General features: G+C 44.1%; 1 protein-coding gene across 2 annotated transcripts in view; it reads right to left on the bottom strand.

Moving 5' to 3' along the window:
- The window catches only part of CAP2 (cyclase associated actin cytoskeleton regulatory protein 2), a 189,380-nt gene that overhangs the window by 12,933 nt on the left and 154,839 nt on the right, over nucleotides 1–21,608 (bottom strand). Inside the window, exons 8-10 of one of the 2 annotated variants that reach the window (XM_077269938.1) lie at nucleotides 6,788–6,992; nucleotides 3,639–3,811; nucleotides 1,707–1,845 (exon numbers count right to left, since the gene is read on the bottom strand). In XM_077269938.1, the coding sequence (XP_077126053.1) occupies nucleotides 1,707–1,845; nucleotides 3,639–3,811; nucleotides 6,788–6,992 (517 nt within the window). The remainder of the gene's footprint in view (nucleotides 1–1,706; nucleotides 1,846–3,638; nucleotides 3,812–6,787; nucleotides 6,993–21,608) is intronic. The other variant, XM_077269939.1, reaches the window with a different exon arrangement.

Here is a 21,608-nt window from a genome sequence, read left to right as displayed (position 1 = left end):
TGCAGCAGATTTGGGCTCATGTGGTGGACAATTTGGTGTTGTCTCAGGAGGAGGCTCAACGTTTTGCTAACCGTCGTCGGTGTGTTGGTTCCCGGCTTCGGGTTGGGGATTTGGTTTGGTTGTCTTCCCGTCATGTTCCTATGAAGGTCTCTTCCCCTAAGTTTAAGTCTCGGTTTATTGGTCCTTATAGGATTTCTGAGATTATTAATCCGGTGTCTTTTCGATTGGCGCTTCCGGCCTCTTTTGCTATTCATAATGTCTTCCATAGATCTTTATTGCGGAAATATGTGGTGCCCGTTGTTCCCTCTGTTGATCCTCCGGCCCCTGTTTTGGTTGATGGGGAGTTGGAGTATGTGGTTGAGAAGATTTTGGATTCTCGTTTTTCGAGGCGGAGGCTTCAGTACCTTGTCAAATGGAAGGGTTATGGCCAGGAGGATAATTCTTGGGTTTTTGCTTCTGATGTCCATGCTGCTGATTTGGTTCATGCTTTTCATCTGGCTCGTCCTGATCAGCCTGGGGGCTCTGGTGAGGGTTCGGTGACCCCTCCTCAAGGGGGGGGTACTGTTGTGAATTCTGCTTTTGGGCTCCCTCCGGTGGTTGTAGGTGGTAATGTAGTTGCCCCTGAGTTGCATTCCTGGTCAGGTGTATCTGCTGATTGCAGTTCTGACTGGGGTATTTAGGCGTGCAGGATTCATTAGTCCTTTCCAGTTGTCAATTGTTGTTGGGAGGTGTTGGACCTCTGCTTGGTTCCTCCTGCCTTTCTGCCAAATCAGCAAAGATAAGTGTCTGGGTTTATTTTCCTGTGGCACACATGCTATGTGCTTCACAATTCAGTGCTATTCTTTGTGTTTTCTTGTCCAGCTTAGATTGTGTCAGTATTTTCTCAGTCTTGTTGGATTCTCTGGAGTGGCAGATATACATTCCATGTCTTTAGTTAGATTGTGGAACTTTTTGTATTATCTGCTGTGGATATTTTTGGAAGGGTTTTAATACTGACCGCCTAGTAATCTGTCCTATCCTTTCCTATTTAGCTAGAGTGGCCTCTTTTGCTAAATCCTGTTTTCTACCTGCGTGTGTCTATTCTTCTCCTACTCACAGTTATTATTCGTGGGGGGCTGCCTATCCTTTGGGGGTCTGCTCTGAGGCAAGGTAGCATTCCTATTTCCATCTATAGGGGTATTTAGTCCTCCGGCTGTGTCGAGGTGTCTAGGGTATGTTAGGCACACCCCACGGCTACTTCTAGTTGCGGTGTTAGTTCAGGATTTGCGGTCAGTACAGGTTCCACCGACTCCAGAGAAAGTTTCATGCGGCTCCAAGGTCACCAGATCATAACACACTACATGATTATCATGAACGAATGTTTGTTTCATGATAATCTTAGTCTAAACAGATTGCCAAACACCTGACGAATGAGCAAAGCACTAGTTTATCAGGGGGAATGATCATTTGAGCTGCACTAATGAACATCATCCTCGGCAGCACATCATCCTGGGTCTTATACTGCTGAGAACAATAGCAGCCTACACGTACGGAGCGATGTAATTACGAACCATTGTGCATGTGATGCCAGGTCGGACTGTGTAAACTGGCTAATAAAAGATCAGCGATCGGCAAACAAGCAGTTGATGGACTGGGTTAGTCTGTGCAAAAGGACCCTAATTCAGAGAAATAGTGAAATACAGTTAGCATTTTACAGCCATGCTCACCATAGACTCCATTACCTATTATTATGGAATTTATTTTCCCTTTAATTTGCAGTGTTGATTTTTTGCACTTGAAAATGTAAGCCACTTGCTTCAGTTCCGTTTCAGAAATCGCTAAGCTGTTTACTCCTTCCTGATACTCCTGAATTTCAAAGATATCAGAGATAAAACAGAGCTGAAAAGGCATTCAATAGTACGTCATTCCTTGAGTTTTGCATGTCCAAAAATTGCATAATTTTCGCACTATTTATCACTCTTGTACCTCAAGAATGGGGAACAAATATGTATTTGGCACAAGTTACATTCCCACTCAATGAAGTAAAACTACAAGTGCTTCTCACAAAATTAGAATATCACAAAAAAGTTAATTTATTTCAGTTCTTGAATACAAAAACTCATATATTAAATAGAGTCATTACAACTAGAGTGATCTATTTCATGTGTTTATTTCTGTTGATGTTGATGATGGTTGACCAATGAAAACCCAGAAGTCATTATCTCAGTAAATTAGAATACTTTATCACACCAGCTTGAAAAATGAGTTTAAAATCTGATATTTTGGCCTATTGCACTCAATACTTGGTCGGGGCTCCTTTTGCATCAATTACTGCATCAATGTGGCGCGGCATGGAGGCGATCAGCACCACTGCTAAGATGTTATGGAATCCCAGGTTGCTTTGATAGCAGCCTTCAGCTTGTCTGCATTGTTGGGTCTGGTATCTCTCATCTTCTTCTTGACATACCCCATAGAGATGGGGTTAAGGTCAGGCAAGTTTGCTGGCCAATCAAGCACAGTGATACTGTTGTTTTTAAACCAACCAGGTATTGGTACTTTTGGAAGTGTGGACAGGTGCCAAGTCCTGCTGGGGAATGACATTTTCATCTCCAAAAAGCTTGACGGCAGAGGGTAGCATGAAGTGCTCTAAAATTTCCTGGTAGATGGCTGTGCTGACTTTATAAAACACACTGTACCTATACCAACAGATGACATGGCTCCCCAAACCCAAATCACTGATTCTGGAAACTTCACACTAGACCTCAAGCAGCTTGGATTGTGTGCCTCTCCAGTCTTCCTCCAGACTCTGGGACCTTGATTTCGAAATGAAATGCAAAATGTACTTTCCTTGTGGAGTGTGTCAATGACTGCCTTCTGGATATCTGCCAATTCAGCAGTCTTCCCCATGATTGTGGAGCCTACAGAAGCAGACTAAGGGACCTTTTAAAATGCTTAGGAAGCCTTTGCAGGTGTTTTTTCTTAATTATTCTAATTTATTGAGATAATGACTTTTGGGTTTTCATTGGCTGTAAGCCATAATCATCAACATTAACAGAAATAAACACTTGAAATAGATCACTCTGTTTGTAATGACTCTATATAATATATGAGCTTCACCTTTTGTATTGGAGAACTGAAATAAATTAACTTTTTGTTGATATTCTAATGTTGTGAGAAGCACCTGTATATAGACTATGATAGTGAATGGCATCAGTTATCTGGACTTGCTTGGATAAATATTGCAAACAATGTATGTGTAAACTCATCATATATTTGAAGAAACACAGCAGCCATATCTTAGCTTTGTGAGAATGCTAATTCCGAAGATAGAAAATTTCCCTACGATCACAGCAACATCTCATTATCAAACAAACATTCTTGCTGTGTGTTTTGGGGGCAAGACCTAGTAGTAAACTTGGTGGTAGCCATAAAAAAACCTGTCAACTGGTACTCCTGTTAATGGCAGCGGTATAAAGCTACTATGACAGTATAATGACAAGAAGGAAGCAGCCCAATGCTCTGCCAATCAAAGATCATCGTATTCATTTTATTAATACAGTCTAAAAAACCCAACAGGGAGAAATCATGATCCTACACCAGCTGGAGAAGCAAAGGTAGATGAACACCAGTCTAAACAAAACCTGGAGTTTTTTTCTTACCACTCTCCATTTCTTCCCCTCCAGCTCTAGAAGAGGGGAATAGGACTGCTGTAGAGTAGATTTACTAGAGGAGGAGCCTGGAACATGACTTTTGGTAGGTGAACGAACTGGAGCTTGCCCACGCAGCTTTGGGTTCTTATGAGTCTTCTGATCATCAGAAACATGTTTTAGCCCTATAGAGTGCCATTGAGAAGACAATGTAATTTTTCATGCAAAGTTTTGTTAATTTTATTTTATGTTTACTTGAATATCTCAACTCAATATATACTTAATATAAAGTTTCCTGATTTAATGTAATTTCATGTAACACAGGGTAGAAGTCTCAACACTTGATTGTACTTAGCATTAATGCCTGAAATTTAGACAGTGTAAACTTAAGCCCACCATACATATTAGATGGCTGTCATACGTAGGCAGGAGAAGGAAGTAATACATACAGCCCAGTATGGACTCTCATACGTAGGCAGGAGAAGGAAGTAATACATACAGCCCAGTATGGACCAAAGAAAATACGATCTCATCCACACGCTCATAGCAATGTGTTATATGTATCATAGACCGAGATCGTATCACCTACACATAACAAGGACACTCCTACAACCATAGATAAATACCATAAGAATAACAGAGTACACGTCCAAATCTTTTTTGTAAAAAAGATATAAATATACTTTTATTAAACCCAATCAATACATATATAACAGCAAAGTAACTAAAAAGAAGAAATTCAGTAAGGGAACACCTAGAAGCAACACTGAAAAAACGGTGATATCCCCTAGGTACCTCTGCAGCTATTTCATAGGTAAAGTGCAAAGTAGTGCATGTCACAGAACAAAGGGAAGATAAGGAGAATGGGTGACTATAATATGTAGTAAATCCCAAAATCTAAATAACATTCAGGTATCGTGCACTAGATACCACCACCCAAATCCTCCAATCTTATCCATAATGCAGAGTACCGGGGGTCACCGTCCACGCCCCAACGCGCGTTTCGCGTTAGGCTTCGTCAGGGGGCAGTGAAGCAGCACACTCCCTAGTCACTTATCTAAATATGGCAGCAGACAACAAATTTATCCTCGTCCAGAAACCCACTTAGAATGCAAAAAATAAACCAGCAGCACTTCTGCTTTATCAAAGGTGTTTTTATTTATCAAACATGCAACGTTTCAACCACAGTGGTCTTTATCAAGCATATTAAGCAGCAAAGACTGTTGTGGATGAAACGGTGCATATCTGGTGAATAAAAATATATTGGATGAAGCTGGAGTGCTGCAGCTTTATTTTTTTCTCCCTTACACAGCAGTGCTGGTTTGGCCAGTTGTATTCTATGACAGAGCCATTTCTGGCAGCACAAAGCGATTGGCAGTCCGAAATCAGACATTTCTTATTGACAGATCCAACGACAATCAGTTGCCCAAGGGTCCTATAGACATTAGACCATTGGTCATCCTGTCGATATCAAGCAAGCTTGCCTGACGTTAGTCTAATGTGTATGGAGGTGCAGCGCCCCAGAGTCCTGGTCGTTGCAGTATTGTCACTCTTCCACCAGGGGGAGTGATGGTACGTCTGATGGTACTAAAGGAGTTCACCTGACCAGGTATCACAGTCACACACTACACTTCACACTCCGGCCACCAGGGGGAGCAAAAGGTCCTATCTATTAGGCCACTCCTCACACTCGGGTAAAACTGGGGGTTGGATAGGAAGTTAGTCAGAAAGCTATCTGGGTGAGACCCAGGAAAGACCTGTCAGGCAGACAGGGGGAGAAGGAGGAACATCTGAGCTGCAGACAGAGGTCCCTGTCAGGGGTGGGATCCTGGCAGAGGCTTAGCAAGACACAGAACGTTACGCAGCTGCGCCTGCACCCCATTGCAGCAGCATCCTAAGAAAGGACAAGAAGCGGAGTATATTGTGGAGAAGTGAGAAACGAGATCACAGCACAAGGAGATAATACCGGGAGGAGTTCTGTCTTAAGATCGGCAACATCCTTCTGAGGCGCGTAGCCGGTGGCCGGAACACCGAGGGAGTAATAGGCTCTACACATTACTTCAAACTATGGCAGGACAGTTAATTCCAAGTTGGCTGCCCAACCTTTAACCTAATGAAGACAACGGAGGCAAATTGTGGGAGAGGGGCGTCTCTAGGGTCCCTATAAAATAGCTCCAGGCCTACCCCGTCATACGGGTCGTCCTATCCATATCATCTGGGGGACGTAGAGAGAGAATATCAGAAACATACACGACAGTTGTGAGGACTATCCCGTGGTGCTCAGCAGGGAGGTACTACAACACACAGGCGCAAGTAGGAAGGCTACTGATTTCCACCTGCAAAGGGAATTCTGGATGTGCCTTCGGACCGGCCCTGGATTCAGCCAGCCCTGTTAGCAGTGCTCTGGATTGTGGACGCTGAAGTCTACAGTAAAAGGTAAAGAGACTGCAACCCTGTGTCCTCGTTATTTACCGCGACCTTCACCATCATTATCTACTTTACTGGGAAGCCCTGGGGACATACTTCACCTGTGGGAAGGTATACCATCTAGCTGCCATTCCATCACCCCAGTGGACCCTTAGCAGCGTCGGTCATCCTGACCGAGTACCACAGGTGGCGTCACGAACACTTGACAAACTTCACCCTTTGATTGGGCGCCCCTTAGCAGGGCCACGGACCGGGTCGGGCCACCGTGACATCCCCAGAACCGAGACAGAGGGACCCGGTACTGAGTACCCCACTGCCCTGCGCTTGGGGGCGATCCAGAGGCCATTAGACTGGACAACTGACAATGCGCCAAATGTATCAACATGGCTCATGCTAGAGGCTAAACATAACCTATTGATTTACTTATTTTGTGTCAAAATCTGGGAGATTTTTTTATGTACTTGGCCACATTTAAGCGATATCTCTAACCCAACAAGTTACTTTCCTTCTTAGTCCCTTTCCTTGGCAATTTTTTTTTTTTAAAAGTGTTTAAAACACATATCTCATATTATACTTCTTGCTGAGTCCACTTTTGGTTTTGGCTCATAAACTGCAGTGGCATGTTTCCAAAAAATGCTGTCTGTGAAGCCTCCCTAAGCTAATGCATTTACATTCAAAGTACATAATGAACTCTCTCCAAATGGTATAAATATACTTCTATTATATGGGCTAACCTCTTGTAATTTCTTCTCCTTGGTTGAGCTGGGCAAACAGTGCAGATCGGTCTTGGGATGCATCATCTTTGGGTTTGCTGTTGAAAATATCAAAACTGGGAGGAGGTCCAGGAGGTGGAGGAGGTCCTGGGGGTGGAGGTGGTGGTGGAGGATGACTTGGTCCAGATGTTGTTTCCTTATGTTGGGTTCCATCTTTTGAAAAGAACTAAAGAGATAAATAAAATTTAAAAATTGTATGGAAAATCCTGCAATATCAAATGCATATCTAAAACATTGCACATATATAAACGTTCTACAGAAAGCCTCCATGGGTACTGAAGAGTGCTCAAACCATGACTCCCTTCCATCCCATTTATTTTGTATAATTACCCACTAATTCACAGCTCTCTGCTATCGGTTATCACTGTACACGGAAGGTCTTGGCAGCTTCCCTCCAAGCCACTTATATAAAATATATTCTTTATGAATGGGAATGATCCTTTTAATAACAATACTGTACGGAAGTATTTAGAGATTAGCAGATTGAGCCACTGCCAATCGACTTTGCTGAATCGAATTTTCTGAATTTCTCTTGTCTCAGTGCAATTTGTGAAAATCGAGAAAAAATAATTCCAGTGCATTTCACATACTGTTGAAGATTGCAGCAGCTAGAGAGTGGGCTAATGACATCAGGCACAGCTATGCGGGCTTCCTCATAATGCATTTCAGCCAATCATGGGTTACGATCACAGGGACTATAAGGCTATGTGCACACGTTGCGGATTTTGCTGCGAATCCACAGCGGATTTGACGCTGCGGATCTGCAGCTGTTTTCCATGCGTTGTACAGTACCATGTAAAGGTATGGAAAACAAAATCCGCAGTGCACATGCTGCGGAAAAAAACGTGCGGAAACGCAGCTGTGTTTTTTCCGCAGCAAGTCAATTCTTTGTGCGGATTCCGCAGTGGTTTACACCTGCTCCTCAATAGGAATCCGCAGGTGTAAAACCGCAGGTGGAATCCGAAAAAAACCCCGCGATAAATACGAGGCAAATCCGCGGGTAATCTGCAGTGCGGTTTACCTGCGGATTTTGCAAAAACAGTGTGGAAAAATCAGCACACCAATCTGCACCGTGTGCACATAGCCTAAAAGATGAGGACAGGGAAAGCAGAGGACAGTTTAGGAGCTTACAGCCACAGCCTAGGTACAGGAGGTCAGATCACGCAGCTCATTATTACAGATATGGGATGTAAAGGCCTACATCTGATTGTGGTGTACAACTGCAGCACTGAAAAGCATTGAAAGAAGGAGTGGTATTCTCATTCTGAATAATAATCCAAAAATTCTAGCAAGAGGGAGGTGCTGAACCTGCAGAGCCAGTGTGACTGTGAATTGGTTGAACTGTGGTACACTGCAGTACAGCACCATAATAACACAATTTTTTTCATATTTTGATGCACTGCAAACAAGGAGGGCAGCTTAAAGGGAACCTGTCAGGTTACACATGCTGCCCAAACCGTGGGAAGCATGTATCAACTACTGGCTGTGTGATTCCAGCCATGTATGTTATTTTCTGAAACGCTGCGATGTTTCAGTGAAAAACATACTTTTAATAGCTTCCTGGGACTGAGCCACGTGGATGACTACTTGTACAGGCGGATCCTCGGCGGCTTCTCCCTGACCCAATGACAATGACTGAAAAACCTCTGCCTCCATGCGCATATGGACAGACTTGTTAGTCACTGTCAGCTGGTAGAGAGATGCTGCCAGGGATCTGCATGTACGACTAGTGCACAGTGCGGTTCTGTCGCCAGAAGCTATTAAATGTATGATTTTCTCTGAAACGCTACAGTGTTTCAGAGATAAGCATACATGGCTGTGATCTACAGCCAGTGGCTGATAGATGCTGTTCATGGTTTGGTCAGCATGTATTGGGGCAGCGGGGACTGTACACAACCAGAGGAATTACATGCAAGTGCTCATACAGACTAAGTGTAGCTTATTACAGAAAAACACTGTATTATTTATTTTCAAACTAGGTCTTACTGTGCACTGGTTTATATTTTGCCTACTTAGCTGGTGTTACGCACGCAGGTGGCGCATGTGGTTCGTGGATCCATTCTGCCACGGAACTGGGCTTACCTAGAAGGGGCATAACTAAGCGGCTACCTGATATTCATTGGAGCTCCAGAAGATGGAGTAAGGTAGCTGCCAGGTGCCATTCCTATGCAGTCCCCGATACTGCTGACCCCTGGGGTCAGGTACGCAGACACGGCAAGGACTAGGGCTCCATTTAGATAAATAGGTTGTGAATCCTCTGCAGAATGGTTACTGACACGGACACAGACTCGGGGGGGTCCGTTCAGACTACTAGGTTCAGGATCCATTGGTAGAATAGTTTCTGACAGGGAGTCTCAGACAGGACTGATTCAGAGACTGTTAGGGCATGTTCAGACATACGGGTCTCGGATATAGATTCAGATACTGACAGCACATGGATCGGGGGATGAGGTTTAGGCACTGGCCTCACAAGAATTGGAACTACGGTTTCTGGATGCTAGCCACACGAGGACCAGGGGACCTCACAACTTGTTAGTAGACTACCACACTATATAATGATTCACCGTTGCTTAAACTCTCCCTATTGGGGAAAGTGCCTTTAAACAAGATGCCTTCCAGCTATTGCCTGGGAGCCATCTTGCAGGTGTATTCATACTAAAAGACTCCTAGCCATTGTGTGCATACTGCCCGTTTAAGGACAAGGGAATCGCGTCTGCAGTAGGCGCACTGCTGGGAAGTGCGGTTCACACTTCACATGGAGATAGGGAGCCAGCCGGGGCCATGACATGCAGCTGTGGCGGTGAGTATGCCAGCGTCCCTGCATGGAGGGGGAAGGGGAACCATGCAGGGGCACCGTCAATAGCGTTACAGCTGGTATAGTGTATGGTTTGTCTCTACTTTTTGAATAGCAAAACTTGCTTTAATATGGATAATTTTTAAATTGTTATGTTATAATAATTAATAAAGAATTAATTTGGTTTAATATACTTTGTGTTTGGGGTTTTCATACCCTTTTCAACAAGTATAAGCATGCATCACCTGGCAGGTTTCCTTTAATATCATAATTTTGTGCTTGTGGTAAATGTGGTGCATTACAGCAGTAGGAGACCTTACAGAGTTATTTACATCTTTTCAAGGCAATTGCAGTATTGACATTTCGAGTAAAATTTATTCGACAAAAACTACATTTCTGGGGAGAATTTGACGAAGTTGGCAAATTCGAATTTCAAAAGATCCTCTCATTACTAGAAGTATTGTTATTAATGTTCACTAATAATTTGCTGAATAGTCTACAGTATAACATACTAACTTTGTGATAATCATCCTATGAATTTTCATCTTTTTATAATCAGGCAATTTTTCCATAAAATTTTGCAAAGAAGCTCTAATAGATATTACATGCTTGGTTGAATATTATGTAATTTTCTTTCTGTAAAATCATTAATGACTTTTTATATTGTTTTTTCTATATGAATCTACTTTACTGCTTCTTTTATATTCTACTTATACGGTATTTTTTTTATAGAGCACATGGTAAAGCCACCACGATCACATGTCATCTGAGGAGAACAGGTGGAGAGTCACCCAAACACTGATCCTTTGTTAAGGTGCTTTTTCTGTAAATGTAGATGCTTGTCTTATTGAGCTCAATCTTACAGCCACCTGTCTGCTGGCAGCACTCATGTATAGAAATTACAAAACGAAGCAGCTGATGTCCATGCACTTCCTCCATGGGTGGACGCCACCATATTTTTTTCTTTAGTTGATGCTCTTTAATGCTACTTTCGAGATGTCAGTTTCATTCATCACATGCCCGTATAAGTGTTTTTAATATTATTTTTCCCATTATATTGCTGAGTGGAGATATGGATTTTGGTTGTGCTGTCGAAGACACCAATAGATTCCTCGGTGTGTGATGAAAACATCCAGGAGACAAAAATGTTGAACTGCGGTTTTTAATGGTCAACGCGTTTCGAAGTACAGAGTTCTTCTTCAGGACAAACCACATTGCCAGAAATGGGAGATACAGGTTTAAATAGACAAAGCATTCAAATAAAGGCGCCAACCCTACACACGAGGCGTCAGATGACCTAACATGTCAGTTTGTATAATGCATCTCATAATGACCATAAAATATCTCATACTGTGTCACACAATATACAGGTGCTTCTCACAAAATTAGAATATCATCAAAAAATTAATTAATTTCAGTTCTTCAATAGAAAAAGTGAAACTCATATTATATAGAGTCATTACAAACAGAATGATCTATTTCAAGTGTTTATGTTAATGTTGATAATTATGGCTTACAGCCAATGAAAATCCAGAAGTCATTATCTCAGTAAATTAGAATAATTAACAGAAAACACGTGCAAAGACTTCCTAACTGTTTAAAAAGGTCCCTTAGCCTGTTTCAGTAGGCTCCACAATCATGGGGAAGACTGCTGACTGCTGACTTGACAGATGTCCAGAAGGCAGTCACTGACACACTCTACAAGGAGGGTAAGCCACAAAAGGTCATTGCTAAAGAAGCTGGCTATTCACAGAGTGCTGTTTCTAATTAATAGAAAGTTGAGTTGAAGGAAAAAGTGTCGCAGAAAAAGGTGCACAAGCAACTGGGATAACCGCAGCCTTGAAAGGATTGTTAAGAAAAGGCCATTCAAAAATTTTGGGTAGATTCACAAGCAGTGGATGGTGTTGGAGTCCCTGCTTCAAGAGCAACCATACACAGACATATCCAGGACATGGGCTACAAGTGTCACATTCCTTGTGTCAAGCCACTCATGACCAAGAGACAAAAGAGACAACGCCAGAAGGGTCTTACCTGGGACAAGGAGAAAAAGAACTCAACTGTTGCTCAGTGGTCCAAGGTGTTGTTTTCAGATGAAAGTAAATTTTGAATTTCATTTGCAAATCAAGGTCCCAGAGTCTGGAGGAAGAGTGGAGAGGTGTTGTGATTCGGTTCGTGGGCTCCCCCGGTGGTCTCTTGTGGTACTGGTGTCCTGCAAGCTTTGCCTTCTCAGTTCACCTGTTCCTATCAGGATGTGGGAGTATCCTATTTAACCTTGCTCCTCAGTCATTCTAATGCTGGCCATCAATGTATCCAGAGTGATTCTGTTGCATGTTCCTGCTCCCAGTTTTCTGCTCAGCTAAGTTGGACACTTTAGTCCTTAAGTCTATTTTTGTATGCTTTGTCCAGTTTGCACTTATGTGAATCTCTGCAGCTGGAAGCTCTTGTTGGGCTGAAATTACCACTCCGGTGTCATGAGTTGTCACATGAGTTAAGGTAATTTCAGGATGGTGTTTTGAAGGGTTTTGCAGCTGACCGCGAAGTCCTCTGTTGTATCTTTCTGCTATTTAGTTAGCGGGCCTCTCTGTGCTAAATCTGCTTTCATACTACGTGTGTCTTTTCATCTGCTCTCACCGTTATTATATGTGGGGGGCTGCTATCTCCTGTGGGGACATTCTCTGGAGGCAAGCCAGGACTGTGTTTTCTTCTACCAGGGGTAGTTAGTTCTCCGGCTGGCGCGCGGCATCTAGAGACAACGCAGGAATGCCCCCTGGCTACTTCTAGTGTGGTGTGTAGGTTTAGCATCGCGGTCAGCTCTAGTTTCCATCACCCGAGAGCTTGTCCGTTTATTCTATGCTTCTGATGTTTCCTTGCCATTGGAAACCATAACAGTATGGCCAGCCCAAATGTTTAATCTATAGGCTGAAGCAGGAGAGAAAAGGTACTGTGTGAAACCTTTTTTTTTTTTTTTTCCTTCCTCTGAAGTTGCACTCCAGCTCTAATTGCAGTCTCCTGTTTTCCTCTCCTCTTAACCCCTGAATGGCTCAGACTTTATCTGTTGAAATATGGATCCCCAGAGTCTGGCTACCAATTTGAATAATCTTGCCTCTAAAGTTCAGAATATACAAGATTTTTTGTTACATGCTCCTCGGTCTGAACCTAAAATTCCTATACCGGAGTTTTTTTCTGGAGATCGATCTTGTTTTCTAAATTTTAAATACAATTGTAAATTGTTTATTTCGCTGAGATCTCACTCTGCTGGAGATCCTGCCCAGCAAGTAAAAATTGTTATTTCTTTACTGCGGGGTGACCCCCAAAATTGGGCATTTTCATTGGCACCAGGGGATCCTGCGTTGCTCAATGTGGATGCGTTTTTTCTGGCTTTGGGGTTGCTTTATGAGGAACCAAATTTGGAGATTCAGGCTGAGAAAGCCCTAATAGCCCTCTCTCAGGGGCAAGATGAAGCCGAAATATATTGCCAAAAATTTCGAAAATGGTCTGTGCTTACTCAGTGGAATGAGTGCGCTCTGGCGGCAATTTTCAGAGAAGGTCTCTCTGATGCTGTAAAAGACGTCATGGTGGGGTTTCCTGCGCCTACTGGTCTGAATGAGTCCATGACAATGGCAATTCAGATTGATCGGCGTTTACGGGAACGCAAACCTGTGCACCAGTTGGCGGTGTCTTCTGAAGAGGCACCACAGAGTATGCAATGTGATAGCTTTCTGTCCAGAAGCGAACGACAGATTTATAGGCGCAAGAATCATTTGTGCTTCTATTGTGGAAATTCTACTCATGTTATATCAGCATGCTCTAAACGAACAAAGAAAGTTGATAAATCCTCTGCTATTGGCACTTTGCAGTCCAAGTTTATTTTGTCTGTAACTCTAATTTGTTCGTTATCTTCTATTGTTGCGGATGCGTATGTGGATTCTGGCGCCGCTTTGAGTCTTATGGATTGGTCCTTTGCCAGGCGCTGTGGGTTTGATCTAGAGCCTCTGGAAGTTCCTATACCTTTAAAGGGTATTGATTCTACACCATTGGCTAGTAATAAACCACAATACTGGACACAAGTGACTATGCGTATGACTCCAGACCATCAAGAGGTGATTCGCTTCCTTGTACTGTATAATCTACATGATGTGTTGGTGCTGGGATGGCCATGGTTGCAAACTCATAACCCGGTCCTTGACTGGAAAACAATGTCTGTACTAAGCTGGGGATGTCAGGGAAATCATGGGGACACATTTTTGGTCTCCATTGCTTCATCTATTCCCTCTGAAATTCCTGAGTTTTTGTCTGATTATCGTGAGGTTTTTGAGGAATCTACTCTTAATTCTCTTCCTCCTCACAGAGATTGCGATTGCGCCATAGATTTGATCCCTGGCAGTAAATTTCCTAAGGGTCGTCTATTCAATCTGTCTGTACCTGAACATGCTGCCATGCGAGAGTATATTAGGGAGTCCTTGGAAAAGGGACATATTCGTCCTTCTTCGTCTCCTCTTGGAGCGGGGTTCTTTTTCGTAGCTAAAAGCGATGGTTCTTTGAGACCTTGTATTGATTATAGACTCTTGAATAAGATCACAGTCAAGTATCAGTATCCTTTGCCATTGCTGACAGATTTATTTGCTCGCATTGAGGGGGCGAAGTGGTTCTCTAAGATTGATCTTCGCGGTGCGTATAATTTGGTGCGAATTAAGCAGGGGGATGAGTGGAAAACCGCATTTAATACGCCCGAGGGCCATTTTGAGTATTTGGTGATGCCTTTTGGTCTGTCAAATGCCCCTTCGGTCTTTCAGTCTTTTATGCACAATATTTTCCGTGAATATCTGGATAAATTTATGATTGTGTATTTGGACGATATCTTGATTTTTTCGGATGACTGGGAATCTCATGTTCAACAAGTTAGGAGGGTTTTTCAGGTTTTGCGGACCAATTCTCTGTTTGTTAAAGGTTCAAAGTGTGTTTTTGGGGTTCAGAAGATTTCTTTTTTGGGGTACATTTTTTCCCCCTCTTCTATTGAGATGGATCCTGTGAAGGTTCGGGCTATTTGTGACTGGACGCAACCGACTTCTCTTAAGGGCCTTCAGAAATTTTTGGGCTTTGCTAACTTTTATCGTCGATTCATAACTGGTTTTTCTAGCGTTGTCAGGCCTTTGACTGATTTGACTAAAAAGGGTGCTGATGTTGCAGATTGGTCTCCTGCTGCTGTGGAGGCCTTTCGGGAGCTTAAGCGCCGTTTTTCTTCTGCTCCGGTGTTGTGCCAGCCTGATGTTTCTCTTCCTTTTCAGGTGGAAGTTGATGCTTCCGAGATCGGAGCGGGGGCGGTTTTGTCGCAGAAAAGTTCAGATTGTTCAGTGATGAGACCTTGTGCGTTCTTTTCTCGAAAATTTTCGCCCGCCGAGCGAAATTATGACGTCGGTAATCGGGAGCTTTTGGCGATGAAGTGGGCATTCGAGGAGTGGCGTCATTGGCTTGAGGGTGCTAAACATCAGGTGGTGGTCTTGACTGATCACAAAAATTTGATTTATCTTGAGTCGGCCAGACGTCTGAATCCTAGACAGGCGCGCTGGTCGTTGTTTTTCTCCCGGTTTAATTTTGTGGTTTCGTATCTGCCAGGTACTAAGAATGTGAAGGCGGATGCCCTTTCTAGGAGTTTTGAACCTGATTCCCCTGGTGATTCTAAACCTACGGGTATACTTCAGGATGGGGTGATATTGTCTGCTGTCTTCCCAGACCTGCGACGTGCTTTACAAGAGTTTCAGGCGGATCGGCCTGATCGTTGTCCGCCTGGTAGATTGTTTGTGCCGGATGAGTGGACCAATAGAGTCATCTCGGAGGTTCATTCTTCTGCGTTGGCAGGTCATCCGGGAATTTTTGGTACCAGAGATTTGGTGGCTAGGTCCTTCTGGTGGCCTTCCCTGTCTCGGGACGTGCGTACTTTTGTGCAGTCTTGCGATGTTTGTGCTCGGGCCAAGCCTTGTTGTTCTCGGGCTAGTGGGTTGTTGTTGCCCTTGCCTGTTCCTAAGAGGCCTTGGACACACATCTCTATGGATTTTATTTCTGATCTCCCTGTTTCTCAGAAGATGTCCGTCATTTGGGTGGTGTGTGACCGCTTTTCTAAGATGGTTCATTTGGTGCCCTTGCCCAAGCTGCCTTCCTCATCTGAGTTGGTGCCCCTGTTTTTTCAGAATGTGGTTCGGCTGCATGGTATTCCGGAGAATATCGTTTCCGACAGGGGATCCCAGTTTGTGTCCAGATTTTGGCGGGCGTTTTGTGCCAGGATGGGCATTGATTTGTCTTTTTCGTCTGCATTTCATCCCCAGACAAATGGCCAGACGGAACGTACTAATCAGACCTTGGAGACTTATTTGAGGTGTTTCGTGTCTGCTGATCAGGATGACTGGGTCTCCTTTTTGCCGTTGGCTGAGTTTGCCCTTAATAATCGGGCCAGTTCTGCCACTTTGGTCTCCCCTTTCTTTTGCAATTCAGGGTTCCATCCTCGTTTTTCATCTGGGCAGGTGGAGTCTTCGGATTGTCCTGGAGTGGATACCATGGTGGATAGGTTGCATCGTATTTGGGGGCAGGTGGTGGACAATTTGGAGTTGTCCCAGGAGAGGACTCAACGTTTTGCTAATCGCCATCGTCGTGTTGGTCCTCGTCTTCGTGTTGGGGACTTGGTGTGGTTGTCCTCCCGTTTTGTCCCTATGAGGGTCTCTTCTCCTAAGTTTAAGCCTCGGTTCATCGGTCCTTATAAGATTTTGGAAATTCTTAACCCTGTGTCTTTTCGTTTGGACCTCCCAGCATCCTTTGCTATCCATAATGTCTTCCATCGGTCATTATTGCGGAGGTATGAGGTACCACTTGTGCCTTCTGTTGAGCCTCCTGCTCCTGTGCTGGTTGAGGGTGAATTGGAGTACGTGGTGGAGAAAATCTTGGACTCCCGTGTTTCCAGACGGAGACTTCAATATCTGGTGAAATGGAAGGGCTACGGTCAAGAGGATAATTCTTGGGTTACAGCTTCTGATGTTCATGCTTCTGATTTGGTCCGTGCCTTTCATAGGGCTCATCCAGATCGCCCTGGTGGTTCTTGTGAGGGTTCGGTGCCCCCTCCTTAAGGGGGGGGTACTGTTGTGATTCGGTTCGTGGGCTCCCTCGGTGGTCTCTTGTGGTACTGGTGTCCTGCAAGCTTTGCCTTCTCAGTTCACCTGTTCCTTTCAGGATGTGGGAGTATCCTATTTAACCTTGCTCCTCAGTCATTCTAATGCTGGCCATCAATGTATCCAGAGTGATTCTGTTGCATGTTCCTGCTCCCAGTTTTCTGCTCAGCTAAGTTGGACACTTTAGTCCTCAAGTCTATTTTTGTATGCTTTGTCCAGTTTGCACTTATGTGAATCTCTGCAGCTGGAAGCTCTTGTTGGGCTGAAATTACCACTCCGGTGTCATGAGTTGTCACATGAGTTAAGGTAATTTCAGGATGGTGTTTTGAAGGGTTTTGCAGCTGACCGCGAAGTCCTCTGTTGTATCTTTCTGCTATTTAGTTAGCGGGCCTCTCTGTGCTAAATCTGCTTTCATACTACGTGTGTCTTTTCATCTGCTCTCACCGTTATTATATGTGGGGGGCTGCTATCTCCTGTGGGGACATTCTCTGGAGGCAAGCCAGGACTGTGTTTTCTTCTACCAGGGGTAGTTAGTTCTCCGGCTGGCGCGCGGCATCTAGAGACAACGCAGGAATGCCCCCTGGCTACTTCTAGTGTGGTGTGTAGGTTTAGCATCGCGGTCAGCTCTAGTTTCCATCACCCGAGAGCTTGTCCGTTTATTCTATGCTTCTGATGTTTCCTTGCCATTGGAAACCATAACAGAGAGTCACACAATTCAAGCTGCTTGAGGTCTAGCGTGAAGTTTCCACAATCAATGCTGGTTTGAGGAGTCATATCATCTGCTGGTGTAGGTCCACTGTGTTTTATCAAGACCAAAGTCAGCACAGCCGTCTACCAGGAAATTTTAGATCACTTAATGCTTCCCTATGCTGACAAACTTTTTGGAGATGGAAATCTCATTCTCCAGCAGGACTTGGCACCTGTCCGCACTGCCAAAAGTACTAATACTTGGTTTAAAAACAACAGTATCACTGTGATTGATTGGCCAGCAAACTCACCTGACCTTAACCCCATCTATGGGGTATTGTAAAGAGGAAGATGAGTGACACCAAACCCAACAATGCAGAGGAGCTTTAGACTGCTATCAAAGCAACTTGGGCTTCCATAGCACTTCAGCAGTGCCACAGGCTGATCGCCTCCATGCCACGCCGCATTGATGCAGCAATTGATGAAAAAGGAGCCCCTACCAAGTATTGAGTGCATTTACTGAACATATATTTCAGTAGGCCAACATTTCGGATCTAAAATAATTTTTCAAGCTGGTTTTATAAAGTATGCTAATTTACTCAGATAATGACTTTTGGGTTTTCACTGGCTGTAAGCCATAATCATCAACATTAACAGAAATAAACACTTGAAATCTAGATCACTCTGATTGTAATGACTTTATATAAGATATGAGTTTCACTTTTTATATTGAAGAACTGAAATAAATTAACTTTTTGATGATATTCTAATTTTGTGAGAAGCACCTGTATATATGGAAATTGCTTTCATTTACTAACAAAAATTATGCAAAAATTAAAAAGAATATGTAAATATGTGTATGGAATAAGAGGTTGAGTAGAACTGCTAGACAAAAGCACAGTGTGCCACAGTAGCTAACGTAATACTAGAGTAAAAAATAAAAATAAAACTCATTCATGTGTGTATAATTCCTTACATAGTTACATAGGTTGAAAAAAGATCTAGGTCGGCAGGTCGTTCCCCCAGAACAGTGGGAAAATACATTGGATTATTCATATTCCTCCAATATTTCCATGCTACTTCATGAATCCTTTTTTAAACTCTCGGCCAAATAGTACTTCACTCCTGTCAGGTTTGCTCATTTTAATAACGATTGTTCTTTATGTTGGAGAAATTATGGTCAACAAGGAACTTTATTGCATATCTTTTGGAATTGTTGTAAAGTAAGGACTTTATGGAAGTGGGTTTTCTCACTGATTGCAGGACTTTTCAATAAAAATTTATGATCACTTCACAGACGGCCCTCCTTTCAATCGAGATGGAGAGCTTTGAACTTGACAATAGGCAAATCTTGATTCATATTTTTCTTGTAGTCAAAAATTCCATTGCTTTTTCAAAAAATGCTCTACCTCCTAAGTTGTGCGATATCATTGAGAAAACCTCTTTGTATAGTTCTTAGAGCTTAGATATGCTTTAGCTAACAATTTCCAACATAAATACCATATATACTCTTGTATAAGGCCTCTTTCACACATCCGTTTTTTAGAATCAGTCACAATCCGTTGTTTTTAGAAAAAAACGGATCCAGCAAATGTTGCTGCTGGATCCGTTTTTTTCCAATAGACTTGTATTATCGACGGATTGTGACGGATGGCCTTCAGTTTCATCCGTCCATTGTAAAGTCGTTGTCCGTCGGACGGAGACAACGGACATACTAACGTTTTTTGTGTATGTCGAAAAGTCGTACAGCGACGGATCCTGTGGCGTCCGTCGTTGGCTATAATGGAAGCCTATGGGCGCAGGATCCATCGCTGTCCATCAGAAGACGGAATCCAGTGACGGATTGTGTTTTTTGAAACCGAGCATGCCCGGAACCCATTTTTCCTTTCAGGAAAATCTCTCTGTTTCATAACTGATTCTAAAAAACGGATGTGTAAAAGAGGCCTTAGTCAACCCAAGTATAAGCCAAGGCACCTAATTTTGCCTCTGTAAAACTGAAAACTTATTGACTCGAGTATAAGCCGGGTATGCATTCTCCCCTAATCCCTATTCTGGTATGCATGGTTCCTCGTCCCCATCCTTCTCTGCATGGCTCCTTATTCCCATCCATGTCTGCATGGCTCCTTATTCCCATCCATGTCTGCATGGCTCCTTATCCCCATCTTTGTCTGCATGGCTCCTTATCCCCATGCTTGTATGCATGGCTCCTTATCCCCTATCCTTGTATGCATGGCTCCTTATCCCCTATCCTTGTCTGCATGGCTCCTTATCCCCATCCTTGTATGCATGGCTCCTTATCCCCTATCCTTGTATGCATGGCTCCTTATCCCCTATCCTTGTCTGCATGGCTCCTTATCCCATCCTTGTATGCATGGCTCCTTATTCCCATCCTTATCTGCATAGCTCCTTATCCCCATCCTTGTCTGCATGGCTCCTTATTCCCATCCTTGTATGCATGGCTCCTTATCCCCTATCCTTGTATGCATGGCTCCTTATTCCAAACTTGTATGTGCAGCGCCCCAGAGTCCTGGTCGTTGCAGTACTGTCGCTCCGCCACTAAGGGGAGTGATGGTACGTCTGATGGCACTAAAGGAGTTCACCTGACCAGGTATCACAGTCACACATTACACTTCACACTCTGGCCACCAGGGGGAGCAAAGGGTTCTATGTATTAGGCCACTCCTCACACTTTGGTAAAACTGTGGGTTGGATAGGAAGTTAGAGAGAAGCTGACTGGGTTTTGCCCAGGTAACATCTAGTGAGAGGAAAGCGTTGCTTGGGAAGATCCAGGGGGTCCCTGTCAGGGGTGGGATCCTGACAGAGGCCTAGCACAAGGACAGATCGTTACGGAGCCGCGCCTGCACTTCATTGCGGCGGCATCTTAAGAAAGGACACGAAGCAAAGTATATTGTGGAGAAGTGAGAAACGAGATCACAGCACAAAGGCGATAGAACCAGTAGGAGTCGTGCCCCGAGATCGGCAACATCCTACTGAGGCGCGTAGCCGGTGGCCGGAACGCCGAGGAAGTATTGGGCTCTACGCATTACTTCAAACCAACGGCAGGGCAGTTAATTTTAGGTTGGCTGCCTCACCTTAATCACCTAATGAAGACAACGGAGGCAATTGTGGGAGAGGGGAGTCTCTAGGATCCCTATAAAATAACTCCAGGCCTACCCCGTCATACGGGTGCGTCCTATCCATATCATCTGGGGGACGGAGAGAAAAAACAGAAACATACACGACAGTTGTGAGGACTATCCCGTGGTGCTCAGCAGGGAAGTACTACAACACCCAGGCGCTAGTAGGTAGGCAACTGATTTCCACCTGCAAAGGGAACTCTGGATGTGCCTTCGGACCGGCCGGTCTCAGCCAGCCCTGTTAGCAGTGCTCTGGACTGCGGATGCTGAAGCCTTCAGTAAAGAAGTAAAGAGACTGCAACCTTGTGTCCTCGTCATTTACTGCGACCTACATCTGCACCTACATCTTTAATTGGGCGCCCCTTAGCAGGGCCACGGACTGAGTCAAGCCACCGTGACATCCCCAGCACCGAGAGATAGACCCGGTACCGAGTACCCCGCTGCCCTGCGTCTGGGGGCCGCTCCATATGCATGGTTCCTTATTCCAAACCTTGTATGAATGGTTCCTTACCCCATCCTTGTATGCATGGCTCCTTATTCCCATTCTTGTATGCATGGTTTCTTATCCCCATCCTTGTATGCATGGCTCCTTATACCCATCCTTGCATGCATGGCTCCTTATTCCCATCCTTGTCTGCATGGCTCCTTATCCCCATCCTTGTATGCATGGCTCCTTATCCCCATCCTTGTCTGCATGGCTCCTTATCCCATCCTTGTATGCATGGCTCCTTATCCCCATCCTTGTATGCATGGCTCCTTATCCCCATCCTTGTATGCATGGCTCCTTATTCCAAACCTTGTATGCATGGTTCCTTATTCCAAACCTTGTATGCATGGTTCCTTATCCCCATCCTTGTATGCATGGCTCCTTATTCCCATCCTTGAATGCATGGCTCGTTATTCCCATCCTTGTATGCATGGCTCCTTATCCCCATCCTTGTATGCATGGTTCCTTATTCCCATCCTTGTCTGCATGGCTCCTTTCTTCTCTCCTTGTATGCATGGCTCCT

This window comes from Ranitomeya variabilis, chromosome 6, assembly GCF_051348905.1.
Source record: "Ranitomeya variabilis isolate aRanVar5 chromosome 6, aRanVar5.hap1, whole genome shotgun sequence".
Classification (NCBI taxonomy): domain Eukaryota; kingdom Metazoa; phylum Chordata; class Amphibia; order Anura; family Dendrobatidae; genus Ranitomeya; species Ranitomeya variabilis.
Note: the sequence above shows the minus strand (reverse complement) of the source record. Positions and strands in the feature narration are given on the sequence as shown.